This window comes from Aquarana catesbeiana, linkage group LG02 (genome assembly GCF_042186555.1).
Source record: "Aquarana catesbeiana isolate 2022-GZ linkage group LG02, ASM4218655v1, whole genome shotgun sequence".
Taxonomy (NCBI): Eukaryota; Metazoa; Chordata; class Amphibia; order Anura; family Ranidae; genus Aquarana; species Aquarana catesbeiana.
The window spans coordinates 308939163-308962914 of record NC_133325.1 but is presented as its reverse complement, the minus strand read 5'-3'; the positions used below and the strand labels follow the sequence as shown (position 1 = coordinate 308962914).

The following is a 23752-nucleotide window of genomic DNA, read 5'->3' as shown; positions in this document are numbered from 1 at the left end:
ACCCTGATGGCCTGTGGTAATCCTGGGCTTACAGAGAATGTTGGAGTTTAGAAGGAGTTACCCACACTGCCTGTAGGTGGAAATCACTGAGTGGCTTTAAATCCCCCCAAATAACTTTAGCTAAACATAGAAAAGCTAGCTCACAGGCATTTTATCTGAGTGGCTGATCACTTTTACCTGTCTGCTCCTGGACATCTATTCTGCTCCACCTATCTTCACCTAGGTCACTTAATGGGTGATCTGGTCCCAATGGATCAGTTTGGTTTCAATGCATGCAAAGCTTTTTAAATACACAATAATTTATATGTATAAATCCAATAAAATGTCTGAAGTCAGTAAAGTGAAGCATTAGCCAAAATATCTTCATGAAGGTTTTTAATAAATTAGGGAATGACTAAAACCGCTCATATTTCTCTTGTGGATCACAGGGTGCACTTGCTTTTCTGTGACCCGGAATCAGCTGACAGCGGGCAGTGCCATGCCAGGCTCTGGAAAGATCCCAACAATTTTCCTGGGATCCATGCAGCTGCATGAATGACAGCTGGCTCTATTTCTTAGCATTAGCATATTGGGAGCTGGAGCCATCTATGCCCATTTGCTTCCCTGATTGGTGCTCCAGTGAGACAGTCACTGCTTTCTGCTCTGAGCAGACTGAGAAGTGAGCGATCAGCAGTCACGTGATCGCTCAGTTCTTTGTCTTAGAGCTGACATGGTACAGCTGCAGCATCGGTCTGAGGTTAGTATGCTGTATGTTTATTTTTTTGCAAACCCCAAACATCTCCTTTATACTTGGGAGTTTGTCTGCCTACTTCTTGTCCCAGAAACATGACAAAAAGCAAGGGAAGATGTCAGAGAAAAAAAAATCCATGTTCTACAACGGTCCCTGGAACAGGATCTCCAATTGGGAGATTCCCTCACATCCTCTGTTCACTGACCACCACACCACAATGTGCAATCTCCTATCACTTTCTGTCCAGGTGACAACTGTCACTGGATCAGGAAATAGGAAGAAAGTTCTCCAAAGGATACAGATGACAAAATGAACCTACCAAAGCTTATTACCCTAAAGTATTTATTAAAAAACTACAATAACAGTTTTGCCAGAGTTCTACTTTAATACTATGCATAAAGCCTTTCTATGGTGCATTGTAATAGTTGTTAACTTGTTATGAATGAATGAACTTAAAGCGGAGCTTTACCCAAAAAGTGATGTTCCACTTTAAGTACTCCACCCCTCCTCCCCTGCCACATTTGGCATGTCATTTTTTTTGGGGTAGCAGGTACCTAGTTTTGACAGGTACCCGCTCCCAGTTTCACCAAGGTGACCTGAGGAAACGTTTTCCACTCCCCCTCCCTCCCTGGAGTCTTCTGGGACACATCACAGGTCCCAACCATTCAGAGCAGTAGCACGTGCATGTGCAATGGGCACCCGGTTGTGAAGCTGCAAGCTGTCACAGCCAGGTGCCCACAATTGAGATGCAGGCGCCAGGGGGAGCAGACGGAGCACATCGCTGGATCCTGGGACAGGTGTGTGTGTGTTAATTAAAAGTCAGCAGCTACAGTTTTTATAGCTACTGACTTTTAATAAACACAAAAATGACTGTAGCTCCTCTTTAAGTGTCTTAAAGTGGTTGTAAACCTCAGACATGAAATATGAACAAAGCATACCCCTTTAAAGTGTGTACTTGTCTCAATTAGGAGCACTAAGTGCCATCTTTGTCTGCTGCTTTGTTCCTCTGCTATCAGCATGAATCACTTTTGACAAATTTTCCTGACACCAAGAGAAAAAAGGTGACAGGGGAGGGACCTCCAGCTGATTGACAGCCTCAGCTCTGTTCCTGTGTGCTGTGTGAGGTGAGTGTGTCCCTTTACTCCAATCAGCTCTCAGGGCTCTCCTCACTGAGCTCTGCAGAGTGTAACTTCAGCTCTTCGCCCCCTTTTTTCTGAACAAGTACAGTTATGTAGGAGGATTTATTTCATCTCTGTGTATCACCCGAGGATACTCCCTTTACTGGGTATATGTAAGGGTTTACATCCACTTTATTGCTGAACACTGCTCTGCATCTTTGTGTCTTGCAAGCATTTGATTTTTAAATCAATAAACATTTTTATAACAAGCATTACAGAATTGAGATTTTGACAAAAACCTGTCTTAGTTTTTGTAATAGTTTTTGAATCTCTAGTTTAGTGTACACTGGATTCTGTATAATGACAAAATACAAGGAAACTCAAAAGCAGACTGGTCATTTCACTAAGCTCATACCAATCAAGATCTTGCGGAAAATACTTATTATGCCAGCAATAGATTAATCTTTACAGTAAAGATTTACTTGTAGCAAGCAGAGTAAATACATTCTCTTAATAAGAACTGTACGGGGCGTGGCTTGGCGCGCGGTGGAGATGGCAGCCTAAACGAGGAGCTCCGTCAGACTAACGGCCCAAGCCAGTCTTTTCTGCCGCACTACAAGCGACGATGAGCAGACAGAATCGTTTCCCACAGCACACCCGTTCCCGCCGCTCTACCGCTGCATCAGCAGGGAGGAATATCTCAGAGATTTTCAAGAACCAAGCCGTGATACAGAGAGTGACTGCAGGGGGGAAGATGGCGCCGGTGCAGCGTGAGGAAGATCTAAGCGAGGATTCCCTGTCTGCTACAGAGGATAATGGTAGGAGAGAGACACGTCCTGACCATCCACTAACTTATGCAGACATGTCAGTCTTCGCAGCTGACATTAAAGCCTCTTTCTCTGCAGCTATCACGGACCTCAAAACCAACCTGCTAGTTCTTACAGAGAAAATGGCCACCGCTGAAACAGCAGGAAAACACAGAGATAAAGCCATAAACAGACTGGACAGAGTGGTCTCATCTCACGCACACCACTTTATTGAGATGAACAGACACCTGGAAGACCTCGATAACAGGGGGAGACGGTGTAACATCAGAGTTCGAGGTATACCAGAATCGGTTGACACAGACCAAATAACTCATGCACTTCAGAGGGTTTTCAATAGCCTCCTGGAGAGACCAGAGGACACGGACATTGAATTTGTCAGAGCGCACAGAGCCCTAAGAGCCAGAGGCCCGGACACACTTCCCCCCCGTGACATCATTTGCTGCCTGCAAAGCTTCTCCCTGAAAGAAGAGATCATGCACAAGGCGCGCAGAAATGAGCAGATTATTTTCAACGGAGCCCACATAACTTTATTTCAAGACCTTTCCCAAATTACGCTGAAAAATCGCAGGGCCCTGCGACCCCTGTTAGAGGCGCTACGGGCAAAAGATCTTCGGTACACGTGGCGCTTCCCCTTTGCCCTTTCAGTGTCGCACAATGGCAACCAACACTTTCTCCGCACTCCAAGTGATCTTCAGGAGTTCTGCAGCGCCCTACAGCTAGGTGAGATTGACCTACCGGAGTGGTATCAGGAGTTCCTACTCCCAACCGGAGATGGAGGCCCATCTTGCTCCCCTGCGGTGACACCTGAGAAGCATCAAGCCAAGAAACAGAAGCAGAATCGGCAGGACGGATCAATCGCTGGCACTCCAAGGGGCAAAGCACATTCATCCAGGAGGCTAATAGATGCGTGAGTGAGAGGATGCCATCGCAAACTGTTGTTTTGTTTTGTTCAGGTTCCAACTCACACCTTAGCATACGTACTAAATTGAGCAGACGCTATGTTTATGCTATAGTTAAGGCTCCACACAAGGACCCCCCATTACGGATTATTGGACACTTAGAGGAAAAGGTCCACCACTATTAATGTCCGTTAGGCAGAGAACTGGGCACTTATCAACCACACATATAGGGGGTATTACAAGATCCCTTTGGTGAAGCACGCTAACCTTTGCTCCACTCCCGGTGAACTCGTCAGCCTAACGGGAATATGGGGGAAAAGGTCGCTGCCCAGGGCGTTGACATGTTTTCCACTCAGATCACATGACACAGCTTGCTGGAAGATTTGTCCCCACGATAAGCCCTGTTGGAGTATGGTAAGGACTCGGCCCACCTAGAGACCTAACAAGATCCTCAAACCTCCTATACACTTCAAATGTTTATACATGCCGGATGGGGACTTTTAGCTTACTATAGAGTTCCTGCAAATATTTACTGCAGAGAGTTTCTGTTTTCCATTTCCTTTTTATTTTTTAAATTTACTATGTTTTTTGGTTCCTGCATTAAATGATTCCCGTATGGGAAGGGGGAGGGGAAAGGAAGGGAGGCGACTATGCCTTTCACGTCCTAACCCCACCACCCCACACATTTCTACAAGTTATAATAGATACTGCTTATCCCGCTCCACTAGTTGGAGCACCGCTCTAACAGCTCAAGCGGCAGAAAAGACCATCAGGCACTATCCATTAGCTGAAAGTGGCCGTGGTTTGGCAATCCTAAGTCCCTGACAGTTCATTTCATTCTTTTTTTTTGTTAAAGTTGGGTCTGGTGTCTGGCCGCGAGCCTCCTACGTCCCCACAGAGTGTGTCAGAGGGGCTATAAACCCACTTTCACACACTAAATATTGATCCACTCAGACGTTGTCACTGTCTGGGAGGGTTGTAAATCTCACTCTCCGTACTCTTACTTCTAATTTCCTACTATACTCACATCTTTCAATCTATCTCTTTCTACTTCTCTTAGTCACTGATTGAGGTGGTACAACGACGTTTCAGTATTTAAACTCTAACAGGAACTTCTTTTTTAGCTGTGGTCACAGGTATTGTTTGAGGTCTCTCTCTGATCCTGAATAATGGCCTACTCTGCGTTGGGTCGGACCCCTACGGTGGTATCTCACAACGTCAAAGGCCTAAATATTCCGGAGAAACGCACTACTCTCTTGCGGGAATTAAAAAAAGGTAAGCCTAAAATTGTTTTCCTGCAGGAGACCCATTTTAAGACAAACCAGGTTCCCAGGCTCACCGACTCCTACTTCACAGAGGCACACCACGCCACAAACGATAGTTCCAAATCTAAGGGAGTGACAATATTACTCAGTAGGGAGGCTTCATTCGAGATCACAGACAAACTGGTTGACCCGGGGGGGAGATATGTTTTTGTTAAGGGGAAGTGTTCTGGGGTACCCACCACATTAGCAAATGTTTACTTCCCCAATACTGCCCACTTGTCCTTCTGCAAAAAACTGGTGAGGGAGTTAGAGGGTTTCAGCACAGGCCGTCTAATTTTAGGGGGAGACTTTAACATTCCCTTAAACCCGTTAGTAGACACGTCAACAGGGAAAACCTTCATCACCTATAAAATATTAAAAAAAATCAAAACTCTCCTCCACTCTTTAGACTTAGTTGATACGTGGCGCTTTCTACACCCTGAGGACAAAGACTTCTCCTTCTATTCAATCCCCCATGACCGCCACTCTAGGATTGATTACATCTTTATCACACAGAGGGATCTCCATATAGTCAGAGAGGCAAACATAGGGATACAGACAATTTCTGACCACGCCCCAGTCTCCATTGGCCTAAGCCTGACCGATTACCCGGTCGGTTCGGGAACTTGGAGACTGAATTCCTCTCTGTTAACAGATCCAGGTCTACTGTCTACACTGACCGCAGCTTTGAAAGAGTTCTTCAGGCATAACGTGACCCCGGGCATGGACCCGCTGATGGTTTGGGAGGCCCACAAGTGCTCCATCAGGGGAGAACTAATTAGGTTGGGGGCACAAAAAAAGAAAGACCAAGAAAAGGAAATTTCCCAACTAACACGAAAAATACGCCGCCTAGAAACCTTACACAAGCAATCCCTGACATCCAGTTCGGCAACTGCCCTTCTCGAGACAAGACAGACCCTTAAACAGCTTCTAGAATATAAAACGAAACGCTTCCTTTTCTTTAGGAAAAAAATATACTACGAGCAAGGTGACAAACCCGGCCATTTGCTTGCCAGGGCCTTGCGGGGACCCACCACTAAATATAACATTCCAGGCATTCAAAATAAGGGGGGTAGGGTTGACAGAACAACGGACAAAATAGCACAACACTTCCAGGACTTCTATTCCAATTTATATAATCTCCCAACCCAACATAGACCACATGACTTACAAGGAGAAAGGCTCCAGATAATGCGGGACTTCTTGAGGGATTCGGGCCTTCCTTCGCTCACAGCGGAGGACGCCGCGTCACTCGAGAGTCCCATAGACCTGTCGGAACTCAAACTCGCCATTAAAGACCTAAAACAAGGTAAGAGCCCGGGCCCTGACGGATTCACGGCCATATACTACAAGACATTCGTCGACACATTGTCCCCACACCTCCAAAACGCATTAAATACCCTTTCAAAACCTAGAACGATCCCCACAGAATTTTTATCAGCCTTTATTACAGTGTTACCCAAACCAGACAAGGACCCACTTCACTGTTCTAGCTACAGGCCTATATCGCTATTAAATCTAGACGTGAAGATACTGGCCAAAATCATCTCCAACAGACTGAAACCTCTACTTCATATTGTGATAGGACCGGAACAGGCGGGCTTTATGCCTGGAAGAGAGGCAAGGGATAATGTCACCAAAGCCCTAAACCTGATTCACGCTGCCCGTGGGCGAAAGATCGAGGGTCTTCTCCTGTCTACGGACGCGGAGAAGGCCTTCGATCGAGTAGCATGGGACTACATGTTTGAAACTTGCAGACACATAGGCCTGGGACCGGGAATGATGGGCTGGATAACCTCCCTGTACCAAAACCCCTCAGCTAGACTCAAAATAAATGGTTCACTATCCGATAAAGTAAGCATAAACAATGGAACGAGACAGGGCTGCCCATTGTCGCCCCTACTATTTATAATATCACTAGAACCATTTGTTAGACGAATTATAGCGAACACGGCCATAAAGGGATTTGAGGTCACAGAACGTGAATTCAAAGTAGCAGCATATGCCGATGACCTACTCTTCTTCCTCACTGATCCACATATATCCATCCCCTCCCTCCTGAGAGAGTTCGCTTTATTTGGTTATATCTCTAACCTTAAGATAAACTTTTCAAAATCGGAGGCGTTGAATATTTCACTCCCAGAACAAACACTAAAGACACTCCAAGACAATAGCCCATTTAAGTGGGAAACACAGGCTGTCAAATACCTGGGAGTTTGGCTAACGCCTAGGTTGTCCGCAACTTTCTCTCGAAACTTCCTTCCCCTTCTCAAAGTCATAGAAAAAGACTTACAAACATGGCACACGGGGTTTTTCTCGTGGTTTGGCAGGGTGGCCGTTTGCAAAATGGCCATACTGCCTAAAATTCTATATTTATTGCGCACACTCCCCATTAAAATCCCACAAAGCTTCTTTAAATCGCTTCAGGCCCTACAAATGCGATTCATCTGGGCACACAAGCAACCACGCATTAAATTCTCTTTACTAACAAGAGCCAAAGCAGTGGGTGGATTGGGGATACCAGATTTTAAAATGTACTACCATGCCACGCATATCGCCAGGATCGTAGACTGGCATTGCCATGGCGGCATAAAAGACTGGGTGTCTTTAGAAAACGACTTGAGCCCAATCCCCCTACGGTTCTCCCCCTGGATACCAAAACTCAAATACCCCCCGACTCTGAAAGCCCACCCTTTGGTAGGGACCACTCTAGAAATTTTTCACCATCTAACTAAACAATCCAAACTTTCTTCACCTCTCAGCCCTCTCACCCCACTGCAAAACAACCCAGACTTCCCGCCTGGAATGGGGAACCGCATTCTGCACTCCTCAGATCAAAAACTACCACTTCTGACTTCACATTGCTTTGACAACAAGACAATGAAAGACCTGACTAATCTAAAGACCGACAATGATATACCTTCCCTCCCCCTGTGGTCGTACTTCCAGATCAGAAGTTACGTTAACAATGTCACTCGTAGGAGACACTTCACTAGAGAGCCCACTGAGTTGGAGTCGGTGTGCCTAAAAGGAGAACAGGTCGAAAAGACCACATCAGTGGCTTATCAGTGGTTACAAAACTCGAAAAAACCCACAGATGATAGGCTCAGAGAGAGATGGTCGGACTGCCTTGATATGACAATTTCAGATACTCAATGGGAGAGAGCCTGTATTATGGCGCACAAATGCTCCTTAAGCACGAGAATACAGGAGACGGCTTATAAAATGCTCACGCATTGGTATGCAACCCCAGCAAAGATTCACAAATGGTTCCCCCAGACACCTGACACGTGCTGGAGGTGCAACAAAGAAAAAGGAACTCTAATACACATTTGGTGGCAATGTGAACAAATAACATCGTACTGGAATAAGGTTAAAGAGATAATCTGTCGAATCACGGAGACCAAGCTAGAACTTAACGCAGCATGTTGCCTACTTCACATTACAAATTTTACCTTTAAAAGATACAAAAACTCTCTCACCAGACACCTACTAAATGCGGCCAAGTCTCTCATTCCACTGTATTGGAAATCAACCACAGTCCCTTCTCTGAAAGACTGGTTGAAAAAAATTTCAGATATTTGCGAAATGGAGGACACACGGGCACAGTCAGAAGAAAAGGTAGAACGTTACCACGAAACTTGGTCTCCCTGGTTCATATATAGATATTCCCAAGACTATGAAAATTTGGTTGAGTGAGTGGTCAATGTTTACCATTACTTGACCGAACACATAACCACGTAACAACCTGAACCACTCTGTTATACTGAACCTGAGAAAGTGCATTAGAAGTCGGAGCCCAATAAGCTCTCAACAGCGCCCTCAAGTCAATGTGACGTATAGGTCATAACACCTATCCTTCCCGCTAATTTTCTTACCTCCTCTCTTCAAATCTCCACTATGCTCTTTCCCTACTCACCAAACAACTGCAGATTTCAAAAGGATACCTACAGGTGGGCATAGTTCCCAGAACGCATAGAAGTTCATATTTAGAGACAGCTTGTTTAACTGTCAGAAGGCGTAGCTATGACTCACTGACATGTTGGATACGACCTTGCTTTTAAGTCGGATACCAATTGATTGATGTATATCAAATCCTATCTGCACTCATGTATGTTTATATATGTTTAATCTTCTTCAATAAACTACTTTATGTAAAAAAAGTAAAGGAAAATAATTAGTCCAAAGCACAAGCTGTGTTTTGAGCAGGTATGCATTATTGTGTTTCATTATCACTTAAACTACTGTAGTTGTGTGATGGGAATTTGAAGTGTTATTTGACACTAAAATGAAAAGCAGAGACTAAAGTGCATTAAAAATGAAATCCAAGCATAAATAAAAATACTATTTAATGTAAAAAAAAAAAAAAGAACTGTACAAGTCTTTCTCTGCTGCTAATGGTATTGGGATATGTAAATAAAGAGCTGCACTGATTGCTCAGTTTGTTTAATTTCCATGAACACAAAACTATATCCATAATCCTCTTTGTGCTATTATTTGATTTAATGCAATACAACATCTGTTGCTAAAGGAATTTTATGGGCACAGCATAAATTTTCATTCTATGAGAACAGCACTGTAGTAACAATATAAACCAGGGATATGCAATTAGCGGACCTCCAGCTGTTGCAGAACTACAAGTCCCATGAGGCATAGCAAGACTCTGACAGCCACAAGCATGACACCCAGAGGCATGATGGGACTTGTAGTTTTGCAACAGCTGGAGGTCTGCTAATTGCATATCCCTGATATAGACAATAGTTATCTTTGACAATATAAGCAAAGTCTGTCTCCTGGATCTCTTTCCAAATGTTTCCAGAACGTCCTTTACATTTAGTTTCTAAAGACTACATTTCCCATGGTAAAAAAGAACCAAGAGAAAAATCCAAGGAGAATTCCAAGCTCTACTTACCGACCAACCTGCGACCAACCAGATTAACCTGTCTAACAGTATGCATTTAAAACAGGGTTTTAGTTGAACAAATTTGCAAATGCATGCTTAAGCTACAGAGCCCCGCCAAGACACCCTGGTATCTCTAGTCCTATCTCTAACTTATAAGAGGCTCCACAATGGAAGCACATGCATTCTGATGAGATAGATGAAGGCAGATAAACAGGGTATATAGGGAGTATGTGTCCCAGAGTCCAAGGAAGTAAATGTATGGGGATCTTCATAAAGTAAGGTTACAAACTTCAAGATCATTCAGAATAATAGCAGTAAGCTAAAAATAATTGGAATACGATGTGGAAATAAATATATGATTTTACTTTTTGATCAGACACCCTTTAACCCTTTCATGACTAAGCCTATTTTTGAAATTTGGTGTTGTTGCAATATTTTATATCACACGGTATTTGTGCAGCGGTGTTTTAAACGCAAATTTTTGGAAAAGGGATACTTCCATGAATTTTAAAAAATCCAAACAGTAAAGTTACCCCAATTTTTTTGTATAATGTGAAAGATGATGTTACGCAGAGTAAATAGATACCAAACATGTCACGCTTTATAATTGCACGCACTCGTGGAATGGCGACAAACTATGGTAGCTATGAATTTCCATAGGCGACGCTTTAAATTTTTTTTACGGTTACCAGGTTAGAGTTACAGAGGAGGTCTAGGGCTAGAATTATTGCTCTCACTCTGACGATCGTAGCGATACCTCACATGTGTGATTTGAACACCATTTACATATGCATGCGCGACTTCTGTGTGCGTTTTCTTCACTGCGCAAGCTCGCTGGGACGGGGCCGCTTTAAAAAATTTTTTACATTTTTTAAATTTATTTTATTTATTTTTATCCTTTTAAATTGTGTTTAAAAAAAATGTTTTTTTTTTTACTTTTATTGCTGTCACAAGGAATGTAAACATCCCTTGTGACAGTAATAGGTGGTGACAGGTACTCTTTATGGAGGGATGGGGGGTCTAAAAGACCCCCCATCCCTCCTTTACACTTCAAAGTATTCAGATCGCCGAAAACGGCGATTCTGAATACTGTGTATTTTTTTAAATTCGGCGCCATTGGCAGCCGAGTAAACGGGAAGTGACGTCATGATGTCGCTTCGCGTTTACATTGAGAAGGCTGGGAGGAAGCCGCCCACAGCTTCGTTCCAGCCCGCCCACAGCCGCCGGAGGCACCCGATTGGACACCGGGCCTCCCGATCGCACGGGAGGCCCGGTAAGAGCGGCGGGAGGCGGCGGGAGGGGGGATGTCCCCTCCCGCTCCTTTGGTATAACAGCCGAGCGGCTTTTAGCCAAGCGGCTTTTAGCCGCATCGGTTGTTATATTTGGATAGCCGATCACCCGCTCGAAACAACGGTACTGGGATGATGCCTGCAGCTGCAGGCATCATCCCGGTATAACCCCGGAAAGCCGAGTACACATATCTGCGTACGGTCGGCGGGAAGGGGTTAAGTTAAGACCTTTAAAATAAAGAGGAAAAATACATGCTGTTAGCTTTCCACAGCTAAATTACTTTGGGGTATTTTGGGGTAATGCATTATGTTTGGTGTTAAAACATTCAGGGGGTGATTTACAAAAGCTGCGCGCCATCAGTAGAGGCGCACAGCGCGGTACAACGCACATTTTCATATTTATGAAACGGTGCGCTGGTAACAGAGCGCGAATCCCCCATTTACTATAGCGATCTCAGCTCACGGGAGAATGCAATCTGTGCGCCAGTATGGACATGGCGCACGGCATCTCCAAATCAATATTGACAGAAGATGGAGGTGCCAATATCATAGGGTGATGTAAGGAGTTTAGTAACAACTTCCCAAGTAACAAATATGCCCAAAATAGAATGAGAAAGTAACTTTTTCAGAGAAAGCCTGCTGTGCCTGCAAGTATGTTTAGAACTGCGTGAGATCAATGTAAGCAGTGCGCAAGTGGCTGTTGCGCTCGTTCACATGCGTTTGTTCACTGCGCAACCAGAATCTTAGTAAATGTTAACCACTTAAGGACCAGCCTCGTTTTGGATTTTAGGTGTTTACATGTTTAAAACAGGTTTTTTTGCTAGAAAATTGCTTAGAACCCCCAAACATTATATATGTTTTTTTTTCTAACACCCTAGAGAATAAAATGGCAGTCATTGCAATACTTTTTTTTGCACCGTACTTGCACAGCGGTCTTATAAGCGCACTTTTTTTGGAAAAAATTCACTTTTTTGAATAAAAAAATAAGACAACAGTAAAGTTAGCCCAATTTTTTTTATATCGTGAAATATAATGTTACGCCAAGTAAATTGATACCCAACATGTCACGCTTCAAAATTGCGCCCGCTCGTGGAATGGCGTCCAACTTTTACCCTCAAAAATCTCCATAGGCGATGTTTAAAAAATTCCACAGGTTGCATGTTTTGCGTTACAGAGGAGGTCTAGAGCTAGAATTATTACTCTCGCTCTACCGGTCGCGGCGATACCTCACATGTGTGGTTTGACCACCGTTTTCATATACGGGCGCTACTCGCGTATGCGTTCGCTTCTGCGCGCGAGCTCGTCGGGACAGGGGTTTTTAAAAAACTTTTTTTTTCATTTTTTTATTTATTTTACATTATTTTATTTATTTTTACACTGTTTTAAAAAAAAAATTGTGTCACTTTTATTCCTATTACAAGGAATGTAAACATCCCTTGTAATAGAAAAAAGCATGACAGGACCTCTTAAATATGAGATCTGGGGTCAACAAGACCTCAGATCTCATATTTACACTAAAATGCAATAAAAAAAAAAGTCATTTAAAAGAATGACATTGAAAAAAATATGCCTTTAAGAGGCGTGGGCGGAAGTGACGTTTTGACGTCGCTTCCACCCAGCAGTGTCATGGAGACAAGTGGGCGCCATCTTAGCCTCACTCGTCTCCAGGCACAGCACAGAGTAGGAGACGATCGCCACCGCCGCTACCGACGGCCCCGGTAAGCGGTGGAGGGCACCAGATCGCGGCAGGGGGGCCCTCTCCCGTCATCGATAAAAGTGATCTTGCGGCAAATCCGCCGCAGGGACCACTTTTATCAGAAAGCCGACCGCCGCACAAAAATGGGGATACCAGGGTTATGGCAGCTAGCTGCTGCAATAACAACGATATCCACCATCAAAGTTTGGACTTACATCGGCGTGCGACGGTCCGGAAGTGGTTAAGCAACGTACATGCAATTGCATGGGGTTGAACGGGCGCACCTCTAAACTTGACACATTTTTTTTTACGCTGGTTCACCTTTATGTATTTTTTAAAGGAGATTTGCACACAGGTCATGTTAGCATGTTACATTGCCAACATGTGACATGCACCTTGGTAAAATTATCTAAAAAGACTCTCGCTCCTCTAGCTCCTCCTATAAGGGCATTTAACCTTCCCCCTCTACTGCACATGATCTCCTTGGGCTAGCTTTTGCTTTAAAAGGGGAACTCCACACTCCATTCTCCAATGCTCTTGTCTCCCCCCTCTAACCCCTTGTATTCCATGGTCTAATTTTAGCTTTTAAAGGGGAACTCCACACTCCATTCTCCAATGCTCTTGTCTCCCCCCTCTAACCCCTTGTATTCCATGGTCTAATTTTTGCTTTTAAAGGGGAACTCCACACTCCACTCTATTCTCCAAAGGCTGTGAGCTGCCTTCACCAATCCAAACCACATCCTTTTTCAGAGCATACAACAGGGCCAGCTTGGAAAGGGGCGAGAAGAGCGATCGCCCAACCCCCTCCTGAACCACACAAGGCCACATGCACTCAACATAGCTGGCTCTCCTTTGGGGCATGTTGGGCTCAGCTCAATACCAATCACAAAGCACCTTGTACCCACTAGTTTAAAGGGGTTTTCCACATTCCATAAGGCCCCCTGTCTGCAGCCCCCCACAACCCCAGCCTAGGGTTATGTGGAAGAGGCCCTTGTCCCCCTGAATATGGGAACAAGGTGGCTGACTTTTGGGGTGCCCGAGCCTCTCCTGCCCCCAAGCATCCACCCCCTTTCATGGGCTGGCTTGCTGTGTGTTTGGCTAGGGGTTTGTTACTGTTTGGGAGGGGCACAATATTTTTTAAGTTTGGGGTGGTATTTTTCACGTGTGGGAGTTTTACAAGGCCTCATGGGATGTGTAGTTCTGCAACAGCTGGAGAGCCGTAGTTTGAAGATTCCTAATCACTCTAGCATGTCTTGAAAAAAGGTGGTTTCTCATGTGTCTTGTATAATGCCCAAGAAATATTCTTTGGAAAATACAAGTGGGTCATGGCACATCTAGATTCCAAATTTGTTGCTTAAGATGGTCATGCACTATGCAATCTGATTGGCCAATCGCTGTACAACTCGATATTTAGGCATAATAGGTAATAGGAAGACGCATTTGAACAATTAATTCAAAATAGAGGAAATAAAACAGGCTCTTGCACTAAATCTAATTTATTTAGGATCTGATTGCAGTGTACGGTCACCTTTAAAGATCAAGATCTGAAAATATAAATTTGTTGGGTTTAGAAACACTTCTCTGTTCTTTGTAATGTATTGAAAGATTTGGGTAAAAAAAAAAAAAACACATTTCAAAGATATATTGGAGTTGATAGGAATGAGATTAGCATCAAAAGGGTTAATTAACTGAGTACACCTACTAATTGCCTAACAAGACACATTCAATGAGATTAAATTAACCAATTGTATTGGGAGCGCACTATTATCAATGAGAAAACCACAGTTACCCTAGTGCCAGTTGCAGTTTACATACGCAGGTATTTATTATCGTTATTTGCGCTTCAATGTGCGCCAGTTCGCGCGTTCAATTAATGACTTTTCCGGCGCACCAATTAATGTATGAACTGGTGCAGTGCCTTCTTTTTAGTAAATCACCCCCTCAGTCTCTTAAAGCACAAGGTTACACATAAGCATATCATTTTAGAGTTTATTCATGTATCACAAGGCAGGAAAATAGGTCAAGTCTAGAATGTTTACATTTCCATCACTGTGTTTGGCACTTCCTATCCACCAGCAGTAATGTATGCCAGGAGAACCTAGCAGTGCAGATAAACCAATTATTCTTAGCGGTGGTTCTTCTGTTGAGCTTAGCTCATCTGTGTAATTCAATTTATTGATAATCATGGAAAATATCACCTTTTCAAATCTATTCCTGCTCTTGTCCTCCAGCAGTTCTACATTCAATCACAAGCAAAGTATAAAAGGAAACTTCAGAAAACATACAAGCCAGCCACAAATTCCTTTAATAAAATACATGAAAAGGAAGTAATAGGCTTTCATCTATCTGGGGGTGGACAGGTGGACAAAAGGGGTTTTGCAATCAGTTGCTTATATGTTTTCCCCCTTGCATGTTGCCTTATTAGATGCAGGGCACAGGAGCAAAGAGGATCTTACTATCTTGCTTTCTCTCTTGGTCACAAATAGTATTATCATAAGTTCTCTGCCAATGGGGCTATATTTATGAGTTATGCAGCATCGGCACATGACTGGCAAAGAGTCTGGTTTCTTAATTATTTTTTTTTTGCAATCATTATATAGTTATATTATATATATATATACATATATATATATATATATATATATATATATATATATATATATATATATTTCTATATTATATATATATATATATATATATATATATATATATATATATATATATATATATATATAATATAGAAATATATATATATATATATATATATATATATATATATATATATATATATATATATATATAAATATAGTTACCTCATATGAGATGGCAGTATCTATGCATTATTACAATATTCAAAGCCAAGTAATAAAAATTAAAACAGAGACATTTCTGTGCAGAAGGGTGATCTTAAAATGGGGTATGGCTTTGAGTGTCAAGGTTTGAGCTTAGGCACCTGTGATCTAGCCCTGCTTAGCAAAGCTCAATGTCTACGCCCCAGATTTACTTGCTCTCAAACCTACACTTTGTTAAAATATTACCATTCTAGCCTGAATTTGCTAAGTCCCTGTAAAAGAAGTGTAGCAGCAGGTAGAACTTCCTTGTACCCACTCCAAAAAACTTAAATTAAGCACACCTACCTACATTCTCCAGGATTCCGGGCCTCATTTCAACACTTTAACCGTCCCCCCCCCTCACCTATGTAGTTCCATGGGAGCGAGACTTGGCAACTGAGACAGACTTGGCAGATTGGAGCTGGCCCTGGTCTTCTGTGGCCAAATGCTTGTTTATTACAGCCACCTTGGAGGTGGCATATAAGGTGCTTCTCCATTGGTATTGTGTCCCTGTCTGCATTTCCCATGCCAATCCATCCTACAGTGACCGCTGTTTACAGGGCTATGGCCATTGGGGTGGCATCATTCCCACATGGTGGACGTGCCCTAGACTCATTTGTTTTCTGCTCCCGTGTTTTTGGCCTCCTTTTCACTTTATTCTACCTCCCCATACAAAAAAAGGCAAAGTTTGCCCTACTACATTGCCCAATTCCGGGCCTGATCGCCTACCAGTGGAAGCTTGCTTCCTATCTATTTTTGTCAGCCAAAAGAACAATTGCCCATGCCTGGAAGAAACCATCTGTCCCATTCCAGGGAGTAAGAGATCACATGACTGCATTGATGCTTAATGAACAGATGTCTAGCATTCTCAACGACACTCATGCTAAGTTCCTGAAAGTTTGGGAACCATGGCTGTCTTATGCCTTTCGTACTCTACCCCCAGCCAGCTTGGGTTGATGGACGTCCTCAATGCTCCTGAGCCCCTCTCTAGGCCTCTAACCCGGGCCCCCCTTCCTCTCTAGCTTTCCTAATCCTCTCCCTGGCTCCCTACAAGTCAGGTGTGCATTCTCTCTTTCTTTAGCGCCACCTTTCTTCTTACCTTTCTCCTGGTTTTTGATCTAACTCTTCTTCTTAGATCTGCATAGGCTAGGCTATAAATTGCACCATTGTATGGATATTGGTGGGCCTAGAGGATAGCCTGTTGTTGTAGGGAACAACCCCAGGACCTCTTGGCCCTCATGGCTTTATGAAAAGGCTTATTTCCTGTTATTTTAGTTCTCATTTTCATACTGCTGCATTTTGTCTACCTTTGTAAGCTAACTTTTGTTACCACTGTCAATGCTAGCTCACGCATTGGCGGAACTATAGCATGTTAGCTACATGTTAAACCTAACAAAAATTATTGAAACAGAAAGTGTAGCAGCAGTTACTCCTTTTACTACTTCAAAGCATCTAACTGGCATAAGGGTAGTTAAATTGTTCTACAGGAATCAGACTGTCCTTCGAAAAAGGGTTTTTGCACATTCTTCCAGTTTTGCATAATGTATCTTCATTTTTTTATTGTTATCCATAAACCCATACAACATTATCTTCTCTATCCCTATTTGTTAGCATTTAGTCCTGTATGGATAACTTAGCATATTTTTAGTTTTTGATGTCTAAAAGAAATGGCTTGAATGTGCAAATTTATAGAATTTGCAACTATTTATATTCGTTTTGTTCTTAGCAAATTCTTTTTTTCTTTTAATTCAAATAAATAAATAAATAAATAAACGTCAAATATATACTGTTATGCAGAACAGACAAACAAAAGCATACATTGGCAGTATATACCCTCAAGTACAGTATAATAGTTTGTTTATTTGAATAAAGAGTTCTCACAACTCTGACATTTGTGCTCAGCTGTTTCTCTTTTTCTTTTCACTTTGGAGAAAATGTAACTTTGTTCTGCAAGGTCTCCTGAATAACCCCGCCATACAGGAAAAAATACATCTCATCAAACTTTACTAGCTTTTCAGTCATTGGTCATAATGCCAGATTATTAGTAAGCACAGGGGTAAATATTGACCAGTAAATTCCAAGCCTCGTTTAAAAACACAACTCTGTTAAAGTCCAGTACAATACCTGCCATAAAATACTGCAGCCAATGACACTATTACCTATACTGTACTGCTTAACACTTATTACCTAGAACATTTAAAAGTGAGCCTTTTATACAGAAATGGTTAGGATACTCACATCTTTTGCACCCTAAAGCAGGGCTAAAAATTTCAAGTCCTGAGCTACTAGCCAAGCCTTAAGAGTTACTAGCCACCAGTTGTCCCACCCAACCCCTACCCTGCCCCGCCCCTAATTCCGCCCCTAAACACACCCTTATAAATGATCTCATGAAATAACACTGTTAAATGATTTATGCAGAATTAAGTTACAAAAATAAATATTAACAAGAACTTGATCAGTGCCCATTAGTGCCCATCCTCCTTGGGGGTACACTTTTGACCAGAATTACAGAGGTGAATAATTTGGGATGCTTAATTCAGACGATTGCAAAATGAGCAAACAGTAAAGCCTGGCAGTGGGGAAAAATTCTGTATCACTAGAGGGATCACTAGCAGTTGGAAGAAGGTCCTGATTCCCCTATACAGATTTTTTAGATAGACCTCATTAAAAATACTTTAATCAGTTCTGGAGACCTCATTTACAAAAAAATATTTATGACATAGAAAAAGTCCAGAGACAGGCAACAAAAATGGTCTGAGGGCATAAACATATCAAGAGAGACTAAAAAGACATATTATATATTTCCAGTCTTGAGGAAAGAAGAGAAAAGGAAACACGATTGAAACCTTTTAAATATATTAGGGTGTGAATAAGGTTCAGGATGGCAGTATTGTCAGTATGATACCAAGATCAAGAACACAGGGACATGACCTTAAGCCAGCAGGAGAAAAGTTAAAGAGAAACTGCAGTCTGCTCACCTAATTTGTAATAAAAACATCTTTGCCATTCTGAAGCTTCCCTCCAGCCACTTTGCATATTATTTTATACATACTGTGATTCTGTACTTGCCAAATATGCTTCAGAATTCTCCCTCCACTAAGTCTGGCTGCATTCATTTTAACTGTGGGCAGCTGAAGCTGCTGCCTGTTCACTTCCTGGATTTACACAGACACACAAAGGCACACCTTCAGCTCTGCAGCCCTCATTGGCCCTCTTATGACTCACCCCCCCTCCCTTCCTAGCAAACTCTCACGAGAGTGAGAGAGCTGTGCATGATGTCATAAGCCTAGGCTTTTTACCAGACAAGAAACAGGAAGTGGGCTGTATAAGGTGTTTACTGGCAGAAAATGTTTTACAACAACAAGAGCAGATTTAATAGATGGAAAGTTGTAAAAATGACTGAAGGTCCACTTTAAGAAGTAGTGAGTGAGTCAACAGTAAGTGAATATAAACCTGCTTGGGAAAAAACAGCTTTATAATCAGACAAAAAAGTTAAATAAAATTCAAAAAGGGACAGACTTGATGGACCACTTGGTCTTTTTCTGCTATCACTCGTCTATGTTACTCCATAGCGTGGGAGGGAGGTGTTGTTTGGTTTACAAAGAACTGGGAAGACTGGTAACATAGTTTGAGTTTTAATTTCCGTGCACAGGAAGTTACAAGTACCCTGGCCTTCTTGCAGGATCATAAATATTTCTCTGTACTTGAGGAAAATGTACTTAGCTTGAAAAAAAACTAAAGCAGCCACCACATCTGAAGACTGGTAACTGCAATATATTGCATTTTTGTTCTTAGGCTTTATTATACCTTTTTTTTTAACTATACATACTTTCAAACTGCAGAAAAAACTATTACCTGCCATGTGCTTGTGTCAGTAACCTGAAGAATGTTTACTAGAACATAACTGGGTTTATTTAGAAAGGTAAACATGATACTGCATACATAATCCATCTCTGGTCTAACTAGAAATCAGGTTACCCCCAGATCCCTGTACTTATCGGTATATGCACTGCTTTATTGAATAAGCATGTAAGGCCTATTGACTTCTTACATAAGATCTACTTTATCACTTAACCAAAAAAAAAAAATAAACATAAAAGATCAATGGCGGCTTTTAGCATTTTTAGAAAAGGCAGCTCACATGGAAATGTACACTTACCATCCATTTCTTGTTTTGTGCTACTAATGGGTATCAGGATTTTCAGCTGCTCAAGAAGATCAATTTTCTGTTTTGTCAGGTCATTTTCTTCGTCTTTCAATGTATTTCTGCCTTGATGGGAATTCAGTTCTGTTAGCGCCTTAAGAAGCTGCTGTATTTCCTATTTAACAGGAAGTAAAAAAAGAAAATATTAAACCTCAGACTAGCTGAGTAGCTGTTTAACCTGTTACAGCATGGCCACTGCAGAACACATTTCTGGTATCTGGTTTGTAGTGATAAAGATTACGAGTATATTCAGAAAGCCAGCCATTGTTCCATGTTTCTCAGAAGAGAATAATGCACATATTAATCAGGCTTTCTACTAATATGGTCCACAAGTAAACCACCCTAACACCTTGCTACTAATATACATGAAAGTTGAGCTGTGACTGGCTCTCCTATGTTATTATATAAGACAAAATGCATGTTCAACAAAAAATAGTACAATCCCAACCCAAAGTCAGTTTACACACAATGATACTGAACACTTTGTGGTTATTTACTAAAACTGGAGAATGCAAAATCTAGTGAAGCTCTGCATGGTAGCCAATCAGCTTCTAACTTCAGCTTGTTCAATTTGGCTTTGACAAAAAAAATAAAAATAAATGGAAGACAATTGGTTTCTATGCAGAGCTGCACTAGATTTTGCACTATCCATTTTTAGTAAATCAACCCCATTATTTTAGACATACAAGATGAAATGTTAAAACTTCACTGGGTGGGGATGAAGGGATTTTCCTATATATGCTGATAGCAGTCACATCAGTGTGGAATAACATTAAACAATAATTTTTCTGGTACATGGTCAGCACTTAGTGGTGGGAATTTACTAAAACATAAACATACAGAATCTGGAGCAGCTGTGCATAGTAACCAATCAGTGTTTAGCTTCAGCTTATTGTCAGGGCTGGGCTCAGCCCTACCTTCTCAAAGCTGGCTGCTCAGCTGTCGGCTAATTGCCAGCTCCTTTCTCTCCACAGTGACTCACCTGTTGATGATATCCTGCTCGTCAGTCCTGCCTACTTAAGCCGTCCAGCCCAGATGATCTCTGCCTTTGCCTTGGTCACATCTCTAGAGATGCTCTCCTGTGTTCCTGTGAAAGACTTGCTTGGTTGACATGCCTTCTGGCTCTAGCTCCTGCTTGCTATTGTACTACACTCATCTCTGGCTCCCTGACGTTTTCGCTTGTCTGACTATCCATTCCGGTTCCTGAACTCTAGCTATGTTTTGACTACGTTTACTCTGTTTACCTTTTTTATTATTATTAAACAAGTGTGATTTAACTGTACTTGTGTCTCAGTCTGATTCATGGTTTCTGACACTTATTCAGTTAAAGCCTGTTTAGTAAAAAAAAATGTAATCACCACAAGGGATGGTATTTGCATTGAATGCAATGTTGCCTTTGTGCTGGTGGCTGATCTGTTTAGTGAAATGTTCATTCCCCTGCCCCCCCCCCCCCCCCCATACTCCTGGAGCTGTGATCGTAAACTGCAATGGGGTCAAATACAAGCCACAGGACCTGTCACAAGCACTTGTCAAAAAGTGCTAATGTGCACAGCCTTTCCACCTCTCTTCCATTTGTAGAAGCTGCACTACAGGAGCCTTCTATGAATGGAGGAGGCGGGCTTTTCATTCATCCGCCTGTACTCCATTCATAGAGCACATTTTTATTCTTTGTCAATTTGATGAGTGCCCACTTCATTAAACTGAGCTGCCACTAGCAAAAGGACACTTCCCATTCATTGTACTGTCTCTTGTTCAGATTTAAAAAAGCAAAACGAAAAACTCCACTTAGGCTTCAAGTTTTGGAAATGAGAGCAAAAATCTGATTGGTTGCCATGCACAGCTGCTCAAGTTTTAGTACATTTTCCCTCAATGTGTTTGGCCACAGACCACGATTATTGTAAACCCTCTTGAACAGGGTCAAAACAAACCTTAATGTCTAGACCCAATTTTGCAACTTGACATGTTTTAGTAAAATTTAGCTGTAAATTTTTTTTTTCACCATTACCATGACCCACCATCAAAAAAACCCCTGCAAAATACTCCTGATGATCATGGTGATACCACATATGTATGTGTGATTTGTTCTTGTAGTACCTGTAGTAGGGGCAAGAAACAATAGTACATTTTTTTTGTCCTACCTAAACACACTGACACCTGTACTCACATTAAATATAAAACTTTTCTTACCTAAAACACAATGGCACTAACACTACCACTAACTGCCACTTAGGCTGGGTTTACACTATCTTCGCATGCGGCTCACAGCAGGATTCCGGTGCGTCCTCATTCACTGATTTCAGCCTGGATTCGGACATGAAATGGACCAAAAGACGTACAGGATTCCTGTGCAAATTTGCGCTGCAGCGGAGATAGGAAAGGGCTACAGTTTGAATGATCACTGTGATAGCCAATCAGAGACTTTCGCAGCGAACATGTAATCAGGATCCGGTTCCTCTGGGTCCCGATTGTTAGTAGAGACCCAGGCCTGTCATTGACAGCCTGGTCTCTGTGCTGCAAGTGTGCGATCGAGCATGCTCCCAACACAAGCACAAAAACACATACAGTATATGCGGCACCCAGGTTTAAAGCCCACTCCATGGATGCCACATACGTATGTGTTACTCAATCGTAAAGGATTTAGGATGGCAGCGATAAGAAGAGCCCAGTACATTGGTGGAGCATTTTTTAACCCCCCCTTTCCTTTTTGGTATTTAACCCTTTCATGACTAAGCCTATTTTTGAAATTTGGTGTTTACAAGTTAAAATCCGTATTTTTTGCTAGAAAATTACTTAGAACCCCTAAACATTATATATATATATATATTTTTTTAGCAGAGAATCTAGAGAATAAAATGGCGATTGTTGCAATATTTTTTATCACACGGTATTTGTGCAGCGGTGTTTTAAACGCAAATTTTTGGAAAAGTGACACTTTCATGAATTTTAAAAAATCCAAACAGTAAAGTTACCCCAATTTTTTTTGTATAATGTGAAAGATGATGTTACGCCGAGTAAATAGATACCAAACATGTCACCCTTTATAATTTCACGCACTTGTGGAATGCCGACGAACTACGGTACCTATGAATTTCCATAGGCGACGCTTTAAAATTTTTTTACGGTTACCAGGTTTGAGCTAGAGAGGAGGTCTAGGGCTAGAATTATTGCTCTCGCTCTGACGATCGCGGCGATACCTCACATGTGTGGTTTGAACACCGTTTACATATGCGGGCGCGACTTCCGTATGCGTTTTCTTCGCTGCGCGAGCTCGTGGGGACAGGGGCACTTTAAAAATTTTTTTTTTTTTTTATTTATTTTATTTATTTTTGTACTTTATAAATTGTGTTTGAAAAAATTTTTTTTTTTTTTTACTTTTATTGCTGTCACAAGCAATGTAAACATCCCTTGTGACAGTAATAGGTGGTGACAGGTACTCTTTATGGAGGGATGGGGGGTCTAAAAGACCCCCCATCCCTCCTTTACACTTCAAAGTATTCAGATCGCCGAAAACGGCGATTCTGAATACTGTGTACTTTTTTTAATTTGGCGCCATTGGCAGCCGAGTAAACGGGAAGTGACGTCATGACGTCGCTTCCGCGTTTACAACGAGAAGGCTGGAACGAAGCCGCTCACAGCTTCGTTCCAGCCCGCCCCCAGCCGCCGAAGGCAGCCGAATGGACACCGGGCCTCCCGATCGCACGGGAGGCCCGGTAACAGCGGCGGGAGGCGGCGGGAGGGGGGGATGTCCCCTCCCGCTCCTCCGGTATAACAGCCGAGCGGCTTTTAGCCGCATCGGTTGTTATACACGGGTAGCCGATCGCCCGCTGTAAACAACGGTACCGGGATGATGCCTGCAGCTGCGGGCATCATCCCAGTATAACCCCGGAAAGCCGAGTACGCATATCTGCGTACGGTCGGCGGGAAGGGTTTATTAAAGGCCTAAGATATCAA

The 23752-nt window shown here is 42.4% G+C and overlaps 1 protein-coding gene across 1 annotated transcript in view; it reads right to left on the bottom strand.

Annotated features, from left to right (window-relative positions):
* The window catches only part of VWA3B (von Willebrand factor A domain containing 3B), a 288159-nt gene that overhangs the window by 67198 nt on the left and 197209 nt on the right, over positions 1-23752 (bottom strand). Inside the window, exon 29 of the mRNA XM_073614648.1 lies at positions 19757-19916. Within this exon, the coding sequence (XP_073470749.1) occupies positions 19757-19916 (160 nt within the window). The remainder of the gene's footprint in view (positions 1-19756; positions 19917-23752) is intronic.